The following is a 16515-nucleotide window of genomic DNA, read 5'->3' as shown; positions in this document are numbered from 1 at the left end:
GTAAGTTACCCATGCCATTGGCACTAACACAGCCCCCATACCATCACAGATGCTGGCTTTTGAACTTTGCGTCCATAACAGTCCGGATGGTTCTTTTCCTCTTTGGCCCGGATGACACGACGTTCACAATTTCCTAAACCAATTTGAAATGTGGACTCGTCGGACCACAGAACACTTTTCCACTTTGCATCAGTCCATCTTAGATGAGCTCGGGCCCAGAGAAGCCGGTGGCGTTTCTGGGTGTTGTTGATAAATGGCGTTTGCTTTGCATGGTAGAGTTTTAAGTTGCACTTACGGATGTAGCGCCGAACTGTGCTTGTCTATAATTGTCTTTCTAATCCCCTTTGACAACTCTTGCCGATGTTAGTCCAGAGTAGTACACAAACACGGGAACGCTAACTGTTTATCAAGCATTACCTCAGTTGCACACGTTATTCAGCAAGTAGTTAATGCCATTGAACGTCAAGCTATATTTGATTGACAGGTGAAGGGCTAGTTTTCAGCGAACCAACCACACAGCAGCTGAATTTACATGGAGACCTTTATTTGTCATTCCGATTGAAAATCTCTGGTGAACTGTTTACGTGTGACGCGATCTATTCCGATCGAGTGTATACATGATGTGCGCTACAGCTGTGTGACATACGCACTTCGTTGTGAATGTCACGTCATTTATCAAGATGTCTATTGAGCACAGTAGTTGGGATTTTTTTTATATGTTTATATAAAAAAAAAAACGCTTGATAGAAATAATGTAGTTAAAACCAAGATTGCCCACACACACACGAGATGTGAAATGTGAACCAATCACCGTTGATTTAATGTGAACCAGGCCAGTCTTGCAGCTTTTTACTCTTTATTTCACACCTAGGGGGGATCCATATCACAGAGTAAAGAAGAACAGTTTAAGAGAGAAACAAGAAAGGACATTATAATAATTATAATAACAACAGTGATTTAGAAGCAAAATAAATAATAAACAATCATGTCAGTTTCTCACATGAAGTCAGACGGAGTAGTTTTACACTATGGACCTGTTTTATTTCTGTGTCATTCTTTGTGAACAGGAGTGATAGCTCACTTCTCAATGAAGGGCAAGAGCAAAAGACTATTTTTTGTTATTATAGTACCAACTTCTTAACAACCTATTCACACACGATATAGATATTTCAGCAGAAAGAACTGCTTTTATCAGTTGCTGTATAAAAGAGTTGTCATCAGCAGACCATGACAATATGTTCTTGTATTTTTGTCCAACCCTGTCCAATAGGTACCCTTAAACGGGAAGTGAGGCTTGAACCCCGAATGGATACATACGGATTTAAAGGCCGCACTGGTGTGAGCTTCTAAGTGCAATCCCAGGGCATGGTAACAGAAGAAGTACCGAAACAATCCACAAGGTGGGGAAAGTAGCCTACGTCACGCTACAGTTACAAAACACAAACAAACAAACAAACAAAAAAAACCAAAAACAAGTGCATAGGTCAAATTTACAGTCCTTTAGTCAGTGGAGTCTGGAAGGTGTCGACCCAAACAACAGCATTTGGATAGTGGGTGATAGCGTTGTAAGGGGTTAATGGTTGAAATCAATGTTTGTGTTGTAAAACAATGACAATGCACTGTTCAAATGTTCAGTATTCACACTGCTTTGTTTTGAAACTGTTGGCGTGACGTTCTTGGTTCCCCAGTACTGAGATGTCCCCTCTAAAATATCTCCCAAGCGGGTCTCTGAGATCTCGGTTATGGCAGACAAATAGGTAGATAGACTTATTAATTCCTGTCAAGTGACTCAAAAGCAGCAGTTTTTCCATTCAGTTCACGATTAAGCTGCACATGAGACTCTGTTTAAGATTTGAGATCCTTTGTACTTCAAAGTCATTCATGATTTAAATCTTTTCAGCACATACTACTACTATAAAAAATAATCAAAACTTAGTGTAATGTTAATCATGACAGAGAGTGAGGACAATTGTCTCGTATTGCAACTCAAAATGTATTTTCTAAACGGCAGACTCTCAGATTCTCAACTGGTCGGGATGCAAAAGTGGGTCGCGGACCCATACTGGGTGGACTCGCGGACAGGTACAGTAGTAAAAAATTGCAGCGGGTCCTCAATGGAATTGACATAATGTTTCGAGGTTACCAATAGCGCGCAATGAATTAGTTTGCGCAGTGGTGTAAGAATACGTGGTCACTTTGCACAAGAAGGCACTCTCAGTTTATGCTGTACTTTTTTTTTTTTTTCATTGGATTCTTATAGATTTATCAAGGGTTTTTCATACAAAGAGCTAAAGTAATTGTGACTTTACGACTGTATTAGTTTAGATTAGTAGTAGACTGTGGCACACGGCCAACTTACATGAAAATTCTGTATGTGAGCAAAAAAAAAAAAAAAAACTCTGGACCCCCTGTACGCTGAAATATTCAAAGTCTATCCCTGGTCCGACTATACTTTTATTTGGAAAATAACATTATTTTGACTTTCCTAAAAAGAAGAGCTCAATGCCAAATGAGTGAAATTCTGTGGCCCTGTTTGGTGCAATTGTGATCGCTAATTTTCTTTTTTTCCATTTTTGTACCTAATGTTTGTTCATCCTCAGTTTCTTTGCAAGGTTCTCTGAAAGGCACTTTGTACATGTAAGAATGTGATGTGTTTAAATACGCACTGTATTGCCCAAAGTATTCGCTCACCTTCCTTGACTTTCATATGATTTTTAAGTGATATCCCATTCTAAATCCATATGGTTGAATACGATGCTGCTCTACCCTTTGCAGCTGGAACAGCTTCAACTCTTGTGGGAAGGCTTTCAACAAGATTTAGCAGTGAGTTAATGGGAATTTTTGTCCATTCTTCCAAAAGCACATTTGGGAGGTCACACACTGATGTTGGATGAGAAGGCCTAGCTCTCCGTCTCTGCTCTAATTCATCCCTAATGGGTTATATCAGGTTGAGGGCAGGATTCCGTGTAGGCCGGTCAAGTTCATCCATATCAAATTCTCTCATCCATGGCTTTATGCGGGCGGCACAGTGGACGACTCTTTAGCCCACAGGTGTCAAACTCAAGGCCCGGGGGCCCAAATCTGGCCCGCCAAGTAATTTCATGTGTCCCGCGAAAGCAAATCATCTGTGTCAACTTCCATGATTCTTGCTCAAATTCTCATAAAATAATAACAATAAATAGTATCGTTGAGACATTGCAAGCATTTTCTGTTTACAGTAACATGAACAACAGTTGAACAAAGTATTATCCTTGACTTCTGATTTCAAAACTAGGTATCCATCAATTTGTTATGTGTATGTAACAATAATATGAGGTGACTCAACATTTATATGGCTTCACAGTCAACGGCCCTCTGAGAGAAACTGTGACTACAATGTGGCCTGTGACAATAATGAGTTTGACACACCTGGTTTAGCACATCTGCCTCACAGTTCTGAGGACCCGGGTTCAAATCCGGCCTCGGCTGTGTGGAGTTTGCATGTTCTCCCCGTGCCTGCGCAGGTTTTCTCCGCGTTCTACGGTTTCCTCCCACATCCCCAAAACCTTAATTGAAAACTCTCAATTGTCCATAGATGTGAATGGTTGTTTGTTTATATGTACCCACCAACCGGCTGGCAACCAGTTCAGGGTGTACCTTGCCTCTCGCAAGGTACACAGCTGGGATAGGCTCCAGCACGCCCAAGACCCTCGTGAGATTAAGGGGTACGGAAAATGGAGGGATGAATGTCTTTATGGACCTTGCTTTGTGCACTGGTGCACAGACATGTTGGAACAGGAAGGGGTAAGCCCAAACTGTTTGTCTTTTGGTATGCTGAAGCATTCACAGTTCCTTTCACTGGAGCTCAGGGGCTAATATTTTGGACATTTCCAACTTTGTGGGAACAGTTTGGAGATGACCCCTTCCTGTTCCAACATTTTCTATGTATCAGTGCACAGATCAAGGTTCATAAAGACACGGAGAGAGTTTAATGTGGACGACCTCAATCCTACAGAACACTTTTGGATGAATTCGAGCGGAGACCGAGAGCCAGGCCTTCTCGTCCAACATCAGTGTGTAACCTCATAAATGCGCTTCTGGATAAAAGGCCATCAATTCCCATAAACACACTCATAAACCTTGTGGAAAACCTTCCCAGAAGAGTTTAAACTGTTATAATTGCACAGGGTGGACTGATGTCATATAAAACCCTATAGATCAAGAATGGGATGTCACTTACATCCATCTCTGAGTCAAGGCAGGTGAACAAATACCTTTGGCAATATAGTGTATGTTACTCATACTGTGTTATTAAAGGCTATTTTTGAACAATTCATGTTCTCTAATGTTCTTCATTTTTAGAAAAGTGGGTCGCAACCAGAGGTGGGCAGTTTCAATGATCTTCATGCCGCTCGCTACTTTTATTTGTCAATTATCGCTCATCCCTTTTTTCGTGTGCAATCTAGCTGTTTAGACTATCACTTCCGCATTAGGGGCTGTTGCTTTCATCCAATGTAACCACGAGTGACGTTTGACTCTAGTTCACCAATCAAACGACACAAGGGCACACATGACCGCACACAATGTCTTCAACTTGGCTTCGCAGGCATAGATATGAACACTAGATACGCCAGGCCGGCTAATACGTGCCTATATGACAGCCATGTTGGGAAGATTGTCGTTCCCATTCAAGAGAACGGCGCACAACTGATTATATTTCAGATGCCGAAAAACAACTGCATGCATTGTTGTATTTGTCTGGAACTTTCTGCCCAAACGTGGGATATTCCAACCCCCTTCTAACTTGAGAAAACACATTAACCCTATTTTCTGGTCGTAAGTAACTGTATAACATGCATCGTTTGGGGTACGTGCTAATCTTGCTCACACACATGCATGCACGCACACAGCAATGTCAAAATTTGCACATTCACTTTTGATTTAGTTATTTTTCTTTTATTTTACATTCATGCTCTTGTGAAGAAAATACATCAGAAGTTACTCACCATTTACTCAGTGAGTGTTTTTTTTCCATTGGTTACTTTTCTTACTCAGGTAATTTTTTTGGAAGACTACTTTTTGCTTTTACTGAGTAAGATTATTTTCAAACAACAGTACCCTTACTTGAGTACAATATTTGGCTACTCTACCCACCTCTGGTCACGACCTGGCGACATTCGGAAAATATGGGTCTCCAACAGTTGAGAGCCACGTGTAGATCTACAGTCCTATGAGATAATACACATACAGTACTGTACATAATACACATACATAGTATTAGCTTCCATGCCTTCAGTCACTGGGGTCTCCCTTTGCCATAGAAAATACACTGTACCACATACATCTTTCTATTGGTGCTTAACTTCATTTTGGTCATTTTTAGGGGAGGCACTTAAGCTGTCAAAAATTCAACACCGTTCACGTTGGTTTAACGGCTTCCAAAACAGTACATTTTGTTTGTTCAAATCAGCTAAGGGCGTATTATAAATATATCTTTAATTCAATTACAAGCAGGAAATCTATCTTGAGCCTAATTGAATTCATCAAGATCCCAAATTTGACAAGTTAATTTAATGCTTGAATGTTGATCATCGTCATCATCATTTGAGCCAAGCAGAATTAAAACTTGCACATGGGCTCGTATTGTTTGTATTTTTGGATAAAATGCATTTGGTCCAATCTAAGTGTCACTTTGGTGCAGATCTCATGCTGCTAACACTGTAAACAATCGAATAACCATCAGAGATGAGAAGGAAGGAAGACAATACAATATGAACCTGCCCTTTTCTCCAAATTCACAAAATCACCTAGCATCGTCTTCTTTTAATTTCATTTTATTCTGCTGGTTTTTCTTCTGTGCTTAGCAATGGTGACATGGCCTGTCACGGTCTACAGTTTTGAGGTCTGCAGCATTGTCTGTAAAACTAACCTACGTGATTTCTTTCTTTCAAAGAATCTGAATGAACTCTATGGTGTTCAACAACATAGGCTAAAATGGGTTGTTTCTTGCCGCATTCTACACCCTATGCAGGGGTGTCGAACTTGTTGTCATCACAGGCCACACCAGTGAATCCGCATGCAGTAAATCTATAATCACTAGGGGTGTAACAGTATGCCAAAAATCACGGTTTGGTAAGTACAGTGGATATAAAAAGTCTACACACCCCTGTTCAAAAGCCAGGTTTTTGGGTTATCAAAAATTTGACCGAGATTAGTGTGACCTATGACCAGTACAACTCAACATATTTTTTTTTTTTTCAGATCTTTCTGAGACAGGAAGTAAAAATAAACAACTGAGATACTGTGGTTGCACTCGCCGATAACTGCAATGTCACTGTGTTGCGAGTGTTTAATGGGACTCAGCAAATACCTGCCACCAATTAAAGTACCTTTAAATAAGACCAAATAAATCTCAGATGTACTAGTAGGCTTTTCCTGACATTTTTTGGGGTGGATTTTTTTCGCAGGCGTTTTTGTGGTAACGCTGACCCCAATTTTGAACTGTTCAAACTGTAGTTTAACCTTGGTCTCATTGCACCAAATAATAATACTAATCTTCCTCACATGTGTAAAACCGTTTTATGGTCAGGTGAAACCAAGTTTGAACTTTTTGGCCATATTTCCAAAAGACACAGCAGTCAAAGTTAGCGCAAAACCTTCAGACCTCTGCTAGAAAGCTTAAAAATTGTCAGGAAAACCTTATTAGAACAACATAACTTTATTTGGGATTAATCCGAGCCACTTGAAATGTCGGCAGTTGTGTGTTAACTCCCATTTAACATGAGTTTGAAAGTGATTGGTTAATTCTGAACAGTCACGTGCCAATTATAAAAAGGTGTGCATACTTGTGCAACCATATTATTTCAGTTGTTATTTTATTTCAGAGTGTGTAATCTTTTTATATGTACGTACCTTAATTTTAAAGTCACGTTTCAGTCGCAATGCTGTACAGTAGGGAAAGAATGCAAAACAAACTGCTTAGGTTTTGTGTAAACAAGTGCAGATTTAATGACATATCTTTTATTTTTATGAAAATGCAACATCAATAGTTTCTCTTCCTTTTACGAAATGAACGATGCAGACAACAGTAACAGTTTGAACAATATCAATAAGGTGCCCTGTGATATAGGCCACCTTGCACCTAAATTAATCCAGGTTAGGCTCCACCTCACCCGTGATCCGGAACAGGATAAGCGGTATGGAAAATGAATAAACAGTCTCAATTATAATGAATCAACAGTCTCAATTATAATGCTATAAAAAGACCAAATTTTGGCATTCATTCTTGCTTTGACTCCACCCAGAGGGAGAAGAGGTTGTTTAAATGGTGCTCATGACGGCACAACTACAGTGCTCTGAAAAGCTATTGGCTCCCTTCTCAAATTATTCTTTTTTTTTTTTTTTTTTTTTTTGCATAGTTTCCCTACTTTGTTTAAGATCATCAAGCAAATGTAAATAGACAAAAATAGCCCAAGTAAATATAAAAAGCTGTTTTTAAATGGTGATTTTATTTATTAAGGGGGAAAACCAAAAAAGCTACCTGGCCTTGAGTGAAACGATAATGGCTCACTAAACCTAATAGCTGGTTGGGCCACCCTCAACATCAACAACAGAAATTAAGCTTTTTATATAATTGGCAACGAATCTTTCCCTTCCCTGTGGAGATATTTTGGCACACTCTTCCTTGCAGTATTGTTTTAATTCAGCCACACTGGAGGGTTTTTGAGTATGAATGGCCTTTTTAAGGTCATGCCACAGGATTTCAATTAGATTCAAGTCCAGACTTTGACTAGGCCACTCCAAAAACTTCATTTTTAAATTTTTTTATTTGTATTTGTTTTTTTATGCTATTCAGAAGTTGAGTTGCTAGTGTGTTTAGGATCGTTGTCATGCTGCAGAACCCAAGTGCGCTTAAGATTGAGGTCACGCCCTGATGACCGAAGATTCTGCTTCAGGATTTTCTGGTGAAGAGCAGAATTCATGGTTCCATCAATCACAGCAAGTTGTCCAGGTCCTGAAGAAGCCAAGCAGCCCCAGACCATCTCACTAAAACCACCACGTTTGACTGTTGGGATGGTGTCCTTTTTCTGAAATGCTGAGTTACATTTACGCGAGATTTAACGAGACACTCACCGTCCAAATGTTACATTTCTGTTTTGTCAGTCCGTAGAATATTCCCCCTAGAAGTCTTGGGAATCATTCAGATGTTTTTTTGTTTTTTTTTTTTTTTTTCCCCCAAAAGTAAGACATGCTTTTATGTTCTTTTTGGTCAATATTGTTTAGTTTTTTTTGCCCAGTCTCTTCTAATTGTTGAGTCATGAACACTGACCTTAACTGAGGCAAGGGAGGCATTCAGTTCTTCACGTTGTCCTGGATTCCTTTGTGACCTTCTGGATGAGTCATTGCTGTGCTCGTAGTTGAAAGGTTCACCACAATGATTTCTCCATTTATGGATAATGGCTCTCACCGTGGTTCACTGGAGTCCTAAAGCCTGGGAAATGGCTTTGATAACCCTTTCCAGACTGATTTCAATTATTTTATTTCTCATCTGTTCTTGAATTTCTTTGGATCGTGGCATTTTGATGCAGCTTTTTGGGATCTTTTGGCTGCCTTTATTTTGTCAAACAGGTTCTATTTAAGTGATTTCTTGATTGAACAGGTCGAGCGATATCCAGGTTTGGTGGCGGTCAGTGAAAATGAACCCAGGAAAATGTGATTATCCACAGTTAATTCCTGATTTAACAAGGGGGGCAATTACCTTTCCACACAGGGCCAGGTAGCCTTTTTTTTTCTTAATAAAGAAAATCACCATTTAAAAACAGCATTTTAAGTTTACTTGGGTTAGCCTTGTCTGATAATTCACAATTTTTGATAAAGTGGGGGACATTTTTTTAAATGTAAGAATTTAAGAAGGGGGGCAATACTTTTTCACAGCACTGTACAAGTGCCATCATTTTACTAGATGCAATGATTGGAGTGATGTGAACTAATTATGCAGTGCCACTAGAGGTTTACTGTATATGTTTCCCACATAGAACTTAGCTTAACTGAAAAACATAGATGCATAACATGGCATCGGCTGCTGCTTGAAAAGCAGAAACATAACTTGAGATATCTGAGCTGATACAGTAGTTTTTCTGACATTTACCCAGTTGTTTACCATTTCGCCTGACTTCTGTGCAGGCAACATGTAGAGACTGAAGAAATGACACTTTGCTACAATCTAAAGTAGTCAGTGATCAGCTTGTGTAACAGTAAAATTGATTGTCTCCTCAAAATAACTCAACAAACAGCCATTCATGTCAAACCACTGGAAACAAATTTGAATAGACCCCTCAGTGAAAATGTTGAAGTTGGTGGTCCCATAAAAATTATTTTATAAAATATTTACAAAGAATGTGATGTCTACTTACATTTTTGAGATACTGTATGTGCCCTGCGATTTATTGGCGACCATTTCAGGCTATACTGTGCCTTTTGCCCGAAGTCAGCTGGGACAGGCTCCGGCCCCCTGCAACTCTCGACAGGATAAGCAGTATAGAAAATGGATGGATGATATCCATCGACAACTGACGAAAGGACAATAACATAACAGGTGAGGGAGGCTGCCAAAAGGCTTTCAGCATCATTAAAGAGCAGTAGGAATACAGTTTGTTTGACACAAAAAGAACACAGCACACCACTGACACAACATCGTAGCCAAGGAGATGGCCAGAATCATGGTTTTGGGTTTTAGTCAAGGTGATCGATATTGCAGTAGAACATCTACAATCCAACTGTCTTCAAGTTGTTCAATTCAGGAAAAAAAACTCAAATTATGCAACTGAACTTAGAAAGCGCTTCAACATGATTAAGCTTTGTGTCACTGGTGTCTCGAAACCAATTTAGCAGAGCCGTGTTAACTTTTTATATCCACTGTATCACATGATAGTAAGGAATGTTTTAGAACAAGTTCAGTCCCTCTCACAGAATGTTGAGTCATCTGATAAGAGAATCAGATGAGATTTGAAAACGAATTTGCAAACAAGTGGAGAGAGGCCATCTCTCTGTGCTGTGATCCTTCCTCCTCTCCTACAGCTAGACTATAATACCGAAGGTGTGCTAAAGTCCCCTTGCACAGGCAGGATGAACTCTTCACGGTGCCCTTCTGGGAGACCACTGCCATTAAAGGTAAGAGTTGTTTGTTTGCCAAATATAAATGTCAATAAGTAAATAGTATTTTGGAGTTGTCGGTAGTGATGGCGTGCATTTAGACAATATAGATCTCTGTTTTTTGCGCACATTCAACTTAGACTTGAATGTGACAATATCCTTATCAATGAAAAGTGCTTAAACTCTAAGTTTTCGATTTAACATTGTCAGGTTGAACTATTACAATATTGTGTGTAAACCAAAAAACTTGACACTAAATTTAAACATCTGAATGTTTAAAGGGCATCAATGTAATCAATGCATTGTCTTTTTGCTCCAAAATCTTTACAAATTGTTGACTATGGCCTAATATTGACTTATCTAGGAGTCACTGTGTTATTTATACTCATGCAAAAGTTTAAAGTCATGCAAACAGTTACAGAGATTAGGGAATCCTTAGAATCCTTGTCATTTAGTTGACATACTACTTTAATAGAACTCATTAAGATTGTTAATATCACTGGTGGACGTATTTGCACTTATACTGTAAGTGCATGCACTAATATGCTACCCCTTGTGCATGTAGGATCATTTGGGTTCAGTTGTGTTTTGATCTGTTTTTACATGGAAAATAACCATTACTGTCTGTTGTGCAGTTTAAGATTCCCAACATTTTCAACTGCAATTTTACAAATTATAAAGACAGCACAAATAATGTGTGATTCATAGAACTGAAATATCATTCATGCAACGTCCAAAACAGTATTGCTAAATACTATTATTATGAGACAGGATCACCACTGGTTTTGATCCCACTCAGAGAAAACTGGTTTCATTTCAATACATGTTCTTGTTGTACTCAGGTGTTGTGCATGTTCTACTCAACCATGTGCCTGGTCAGCGGGCCTATCTGCTCCGAGGCAGCCAAGCTTCGCTGTGGCTCGGAACTTCTCAATGACCTCCTGTTTGTGTGTGGTGATCGTGGGCTCTACTTGGGTACGTGCGTCTTCATGGTTTGTGTTGCACACTTGATACCGAATACTTTCTCGGGGACTGTTTTGAAATGGTGTAGAGTTTTGCTATTTATGGACCAATGTGTTTGTTATTGACATAGGACCATGCCTAAAACGCGTTCACTATCTGCTAACATTGTGGCGCATTTTTGATGCACGTCCACAAACACCTGATGAAGTCTTGTTTGCACATAGAGTATTTCATACCTTTTTTTTTGAGACAATGGGGTGAGGTGTAAATATGATAGGACTCTCTCGTGTCACTCTTTTTCCGCACATTGTGTTCATGATTGCAATACTAAAGAGGATAACAACAATATAGCTATCATGTTAGAGCAGGGGTGTCAAAGTCATTGTAGTTCAGGAGCCACATGCAGCCTAATGTGAAGTCAAAGGTGCCGGACCATTAAATCATACCATACTTGATATATTCATAAATAATACATTTCCCCTTTGTTTTAATGCTACACCAAACAAGAACATGAGGAAAATCCTTGGCTTTAATTACTATTAATACTGATTAATAATTCATTATTATTATTTGAATTATTTAACAACCAAAAACCTGATTTCTTGCAAAAATGTTGCTTCCGTTTGTCATCTACATGTGTGCCTGATAACCGATCACAGTGATTGTATTTTAATGCACAAAACTTGAAGTCACAGGTTTTTGGAACTGAAAAATATAGCGTTGCACTTCAAAATTCAATCAACTTCTGAAGACCCAGAAATCATTACCATTCTATCATAATAATTCTCAAAATGATCCACCACCACAATGGACATAGTTTTTTTTCACTTTCAAATTCATCCTTCTGGCTGACTTGTACCCCTTCGCGTGCCAGTTTTAGCCGAAAGGCTGTGTGTTTGACTCCCCTCTGTCAGAGCATTCTTTGATGGTTTACATAGCAATAATCTGCACAGGTATGTAAGGTCTTCGCAGCGAGTTAAAAGGCACAATTCATTTTAGTGTTTGTGTGTCGGGCTTTACATAATAGTGCCTCAAGGTGTATTTACTTACTGGGTTTTCAATGTTGAGTACGTATTTAATCGTATCCCTTGTTCATTTGAAGACTTGTTAATTGCACATGTGCACACTGGAAGCCACCCGCGGGCCCTTTCACCTGATTACCTTTCTCCTGTTCTGACCGAGGCCGCTGTCTCCATCTGGTAGCAACACTTCAAATGGGAGCATACCCACCAGAACACAGTGGCACATTGTGTGATAGCATTATTGTTGCAGCACTTGCTATCTGAGAGCAGCTTTGTTTTCATAGAAAGGTACAGGGGAAAAAAAGAGAGAGAGAACAGTGCTGGCTCACACTAACACTGCCTGGACAGCAATAACCCGACTAAATTGGACTATGTTTTTGGTTGCTTGTTGAATATTTAATTCAGTCCATTTTGCATGTTAATGAACATTATAACAAGGCAGGGCAAATTTATTTCTATCGCGCATTTCATACACAAGGTACTGTAACTCAATGTGCTTTACATGGTAAATGGACTGCACTTCTATAGCGCTTTATCGACACTATCACAGTGCCCAAAGCGCTTTACAAAGCCTCACATTTCCCATTCACACACACACACACACACACACCAATGGGCGGGTGCTGCCACACAAGGCACTGCCAACCCCACTGGGAGCAAATTAGGCTTCCGTGTCTTGCCCAAAGGATACTTCGACATGCGGACAGTCGGAGTCGCGATTCGAACCAACTACCCTTCGGTCACTGGACTTACCGACTGAGCCAGAGCCGCCCCATGATTACATGATTAAAAGCATTTAAAACAAAGAGCAGAAAGACATTTACAATACAGAAAATTAAGATAGCTTACTGAAATGACTAAACTTTATCATATCGGAGGGGATGATTAATCAATAAAATAATGTTACCACGTCTAAATCCTTTTCTTGCTAATTACTTGGGTGAGGGTGATCATTTTGCCTTGGCATTGTCTTGTTCAGGATATTGAGTTACGATAGGAACACAACTATGCATGTAAACCAAGCCAATATCTTGCACCACAAAGATATTTAACTGTGCTGCTTTGATTGTGCTACTCACGACTACCCCTAAATTAGTCCAGTTCAATAACACAACAAAGACTCCAATGATATTGATGCCATGGAGCATTCAAAACAGGACTCTCATGGATTGTATCTTTCTTATGAAAGGTAAAGGTACCTGGTCTGGTTATGGTTCTCGACCCAGAGGGAAGGGGATCGTGGACAAATGCTGCCGGTCAAATGGCTGTGACCTGTATCATCTGGAGATGTACTGTGCTAAGGCAGAGAAGCAACAACAGACTACAGCGTGGCCAAGCACAAGCACAGAACCCCTCGCCACAAGACAAACAGATGTGGTAAGAACTGCATTTACTGACTGTAAAATCATGCTTAACAAGACAACATTCTGAGGTTTGGGGTTTGCATATTTTGAGGTTTTTTTGAGTTTGCATATTCTCCCAGGGCGGCACGGTGGCCGACTGGTTAGAGCGTCAGCCTCACAGTTCTGAGGTGCAGGGTTCAATCCCCGGCCCCGCCTGTGCGGAGTTTGCATGTTCTCCCCGTGCCTGCGTGGGTTTTCTCCGGGCACTCCGGTTTCCTCCCACATCCAAAAAACATGGATTCATTGGAGACTGTAAATTGACTGAGTGCGCGAATGGTTGTTTGTTTGTTTGTGCCCTGCGATTGGCTGGCAACCAGTTCAGGGTGTACCCCGCCTCCTGCCCGATGACAGCTGGGATAGGCTCCAGCACGCCCGCGACCCTAGTGAGGAGAAGCGGCTCAGAAAATGGATGGATATTCTCCCAGTGCTTTTGTAGGTTTTCTCAAGTGCTCGGGCTTCCTCATGCATTCCTAAACCATGTACATTTGGCCCACCGCACACTGAGCAATGCGGCTGAGGGCGACTGAACTGGACAATCGCAAACAAATGACACTCGGCGACTTACACCCTCATACTTGGCAATTGATCCGAGCGCACATATCAACTTGCTGCAACAGGAAAAATGCGACTCCTAGTGTTCTTATTGTGAAACAAAATTTTGAGACTCCACATATTTTATTGAACCACAAACAACATGGCGTGATTGTCAAAGTAGAAGCCGATTATTGTAATAATACAAAGAGAGGAAATGGGCGAAATTTGGGAGTGTGGCTATTTTAGTGGCTGTTGGCAACAATAGCCACATTCATTGACTGCGCTTGTGCGTTTTCGGTGACAGAGACACTCCATGCCAGACTTATACATCCATCCATTTTCCATACCGCTTACCCTCATTAGGGTCGCGGGCGTGCTGGAGCCTATCCCAGCCGAGAGGCGGGGTTCTCCCCGTGCCTGCGTGGGTTTTCTCCGGGTACTCCCGTTTCCTTCCACATCCCAAAAAGATGCATGGTAGCTTAACTGAAGACTCTAAATTGCCCGTAGGTGTGAATGTGAGATGGTTGTTTGCTTGTATCTGTGCCTTGCGATTAGTTCAGGGTGTACCCCGCCTCTCACCAAGAGTCAGCTGGGATAAGCCCGTGACCCTACTGAGGATAAGCGGTACGGAAAATGGATGGATGGATGGAGATGTACCACATTGTGTGAGGCTAATAAAGAAACAAAAGTAAAATCCCCGCCCCGCCTGTGTGGTGTTTGCACGTTTTCTACAAGCACTCCGGTTTCCTCCCACATCCCAAAAACATGCGTGGTAGGTTGACTGAAGACTCTAAATTGCCCGTAGGTGTGAATGTGAGTGCGAATGGTTGTTTGTTTCTTTGTGCCCGGCGATTGGCTGGCGACCGGTTCAGGGTTTACCCTGCCTCTCGCCTGAAGATAGCTGGGATAAGCTTCAGCACGCCCGCGACCCTAGTGAGGAGAAGTGATACAGAAAATGGATGGATGGAAGTAAATTTTACAGTGACCTCCATTATTATTGTGAGGCATTTCTTTAATAACCTTTCATCAGAATGTTGGTGTGTCTCACCTGTCTTATGTTAATTGATACATTTAGAAACTGTGAATCTTTCACTCGTTAAGCAAATTTCTGAATGCACTCCGTTTATTTGAAACTTTGTTGTAGCAAAGAAAGTAAAATGACGATGATTTACACTCACTGATCAAAACCCTCCCACTAAATAGGTGGACAAAACACATCTTAGTGACGTCTGTATGTTGAAATGGTCATGTTGATGGAAGATAATCGTTTACTAGATAAAAGAATGTAAATAAATGCATGTAGCAAATAATACTGATACTGAACCATAACAAGTCAGTGCCAACGCATCAAATCAGTTCAGGTCAAACAAAGGACCAAGGTCATCTGATGCAGAGAAGCCACTGCCTGCCAAGTCCTTGAAACGCTTTGCTTTTGCTTATCGTTGTCTTCCAGGCCTATCAGTTCCAAGCAGTATTTCAGAAAAGACTTTTGCAGCACCTGGGGCCACCCAACACTCCAAAGAGAGAGGCTTATAGGAACAAAACAAAACGTTAATTCCCAAAGAAAACGACATCACTCAGGAAGATGAACCGACAGCACGCAACAAGTGAGGCCCCCTCGATGGCCACTAAAAGGACATCCTTTTAATCAGCTGCCCTCTTCAAATGGGGTTCTTTCACCATTTGAGTGAGACCGTCTCATGGACCCTCCTTGTAGGACTGGCCTGACTCTCACCAGCAGATGGTTCTTGTACTGTCTTGCACTTTTGGAAAAATGCTGATGTTGGTTTAATATTTTGCATACTTAAGTTACTAATAATTACTTCCACTGTATGAGTGTTAAATGCAGTAAAGCACTGACAAATAACTTTCGCCATACTGAAGCTGCATATTAAGTGTCTCCTCAACTCAGGCTGCAGAGTTCAACCTTTTTTTTATGGGCGCAATTGTACGATCAAAGATATTCTACTAATTAAGGTTGGAAACTTTCCATGGGAATTAGAGAGAATTTATGGGAATTTATGCAAATAAACAGGAACTAACTAGGAATTTGCAAAAAAAATAAGGTTGGCTCTGTAGGGAGCTTGAATATAGTTGGGGGGCCTATATATATATATATATATATATATATATATATATATACACATATATATATATATATATATATATTAATATATATATTAATATATATATATATATATATATATATATATACACACACACACACACACACACACATATATATATATATATAATTTTTTTTTTTTTTGTGCATAATCCTGACTAAAACAACTATATTTCAAAACGTACAGTGGTAACATGAATTCTGTCTGCTACTGTTTACCTGTTTTTCCCTTTTATTTCTAGTTAATTCTCTTGATGCCCATTAAAAAGTTTACAATTTGGAATATTTTCAAACTTTGCCCAGTGTAAATTCCCATGGAAATTTAACAGAAACTTTC

The 16515-nt window shown here is 40.2% G+C and overlaps 1 protein-coding gene across 1 annotated transcript; it reads left to right on the top strand.

Annotated features, from left to right (window-relative positions):
- Positions 1 to 10071: 10071 nt before the first annotated feature.
- igf3 (insulin-like growth factor 3) lies at positions 10072 to 15705 on the top strand. The gene is made up of 4 exons (XM_061700927.1): positions 10072 to 10149; positions 10974 to 11106; positions 13306 to 13493; positions 15507 to 15705. The coding sequence occupies exons 1-4, from the start codon at positions 10105 to 10107 to the stop codon at positions 15606 to 15608; spliced, it is 468 nt and encodes a 155-aa protein (XP_061556911.1). The 5' UTR covers positions 10072 to 10104; the 3' UTR covers positions 15609 to 15705.
- The last annotated feature ends 810 nt before the right edge of the window (positions 15706 to 16515 follow it).

Source organism: Phycodurus eques, chromosome 1, assembly GCF_024500275.1.
Source record: "Phycodurus eques isolate BA_2022a chromosome 1, UOR_Pequ_1.1, whole genome shotgun sequence".
Taxonomy (NCBI): domain Eukaryota; kingdom Metazoa; phylum Chordata; class Actinopteri; order Syngnathiformes; family Syngnathidae; genus Phycodurus; species Phycodurus eques.
Note: the sequence above shows the minus strand (reverse complement) of the source record. Positions and strands in the feature narration are given on the sequence as shown.

Bases quoted from the DNA above. Each gene is read 5' to 3' on its own strand.
- igf3 (XM_061700927.1), top strand. From the start codon at position 10,105: ATGAACTCTTCACGGTGCCCTTCTGGGAGACCACTGCCATTAAAG. The intron at 10,150-10,973 runs GTAAGAGTTGTT...TGTTGTACTCAG, and splicing joins GGAGACCACTGCCATTAAAG to GTGTTGTGCATGTTCTACTC. The intron at 13,494-15,506 runs GTAAGAACTGCA...GTTGTCTTCCAG, and splicing joins CCACAAGACAAACAGATGTG to GCCTATCAGTTCCAAGCAGT.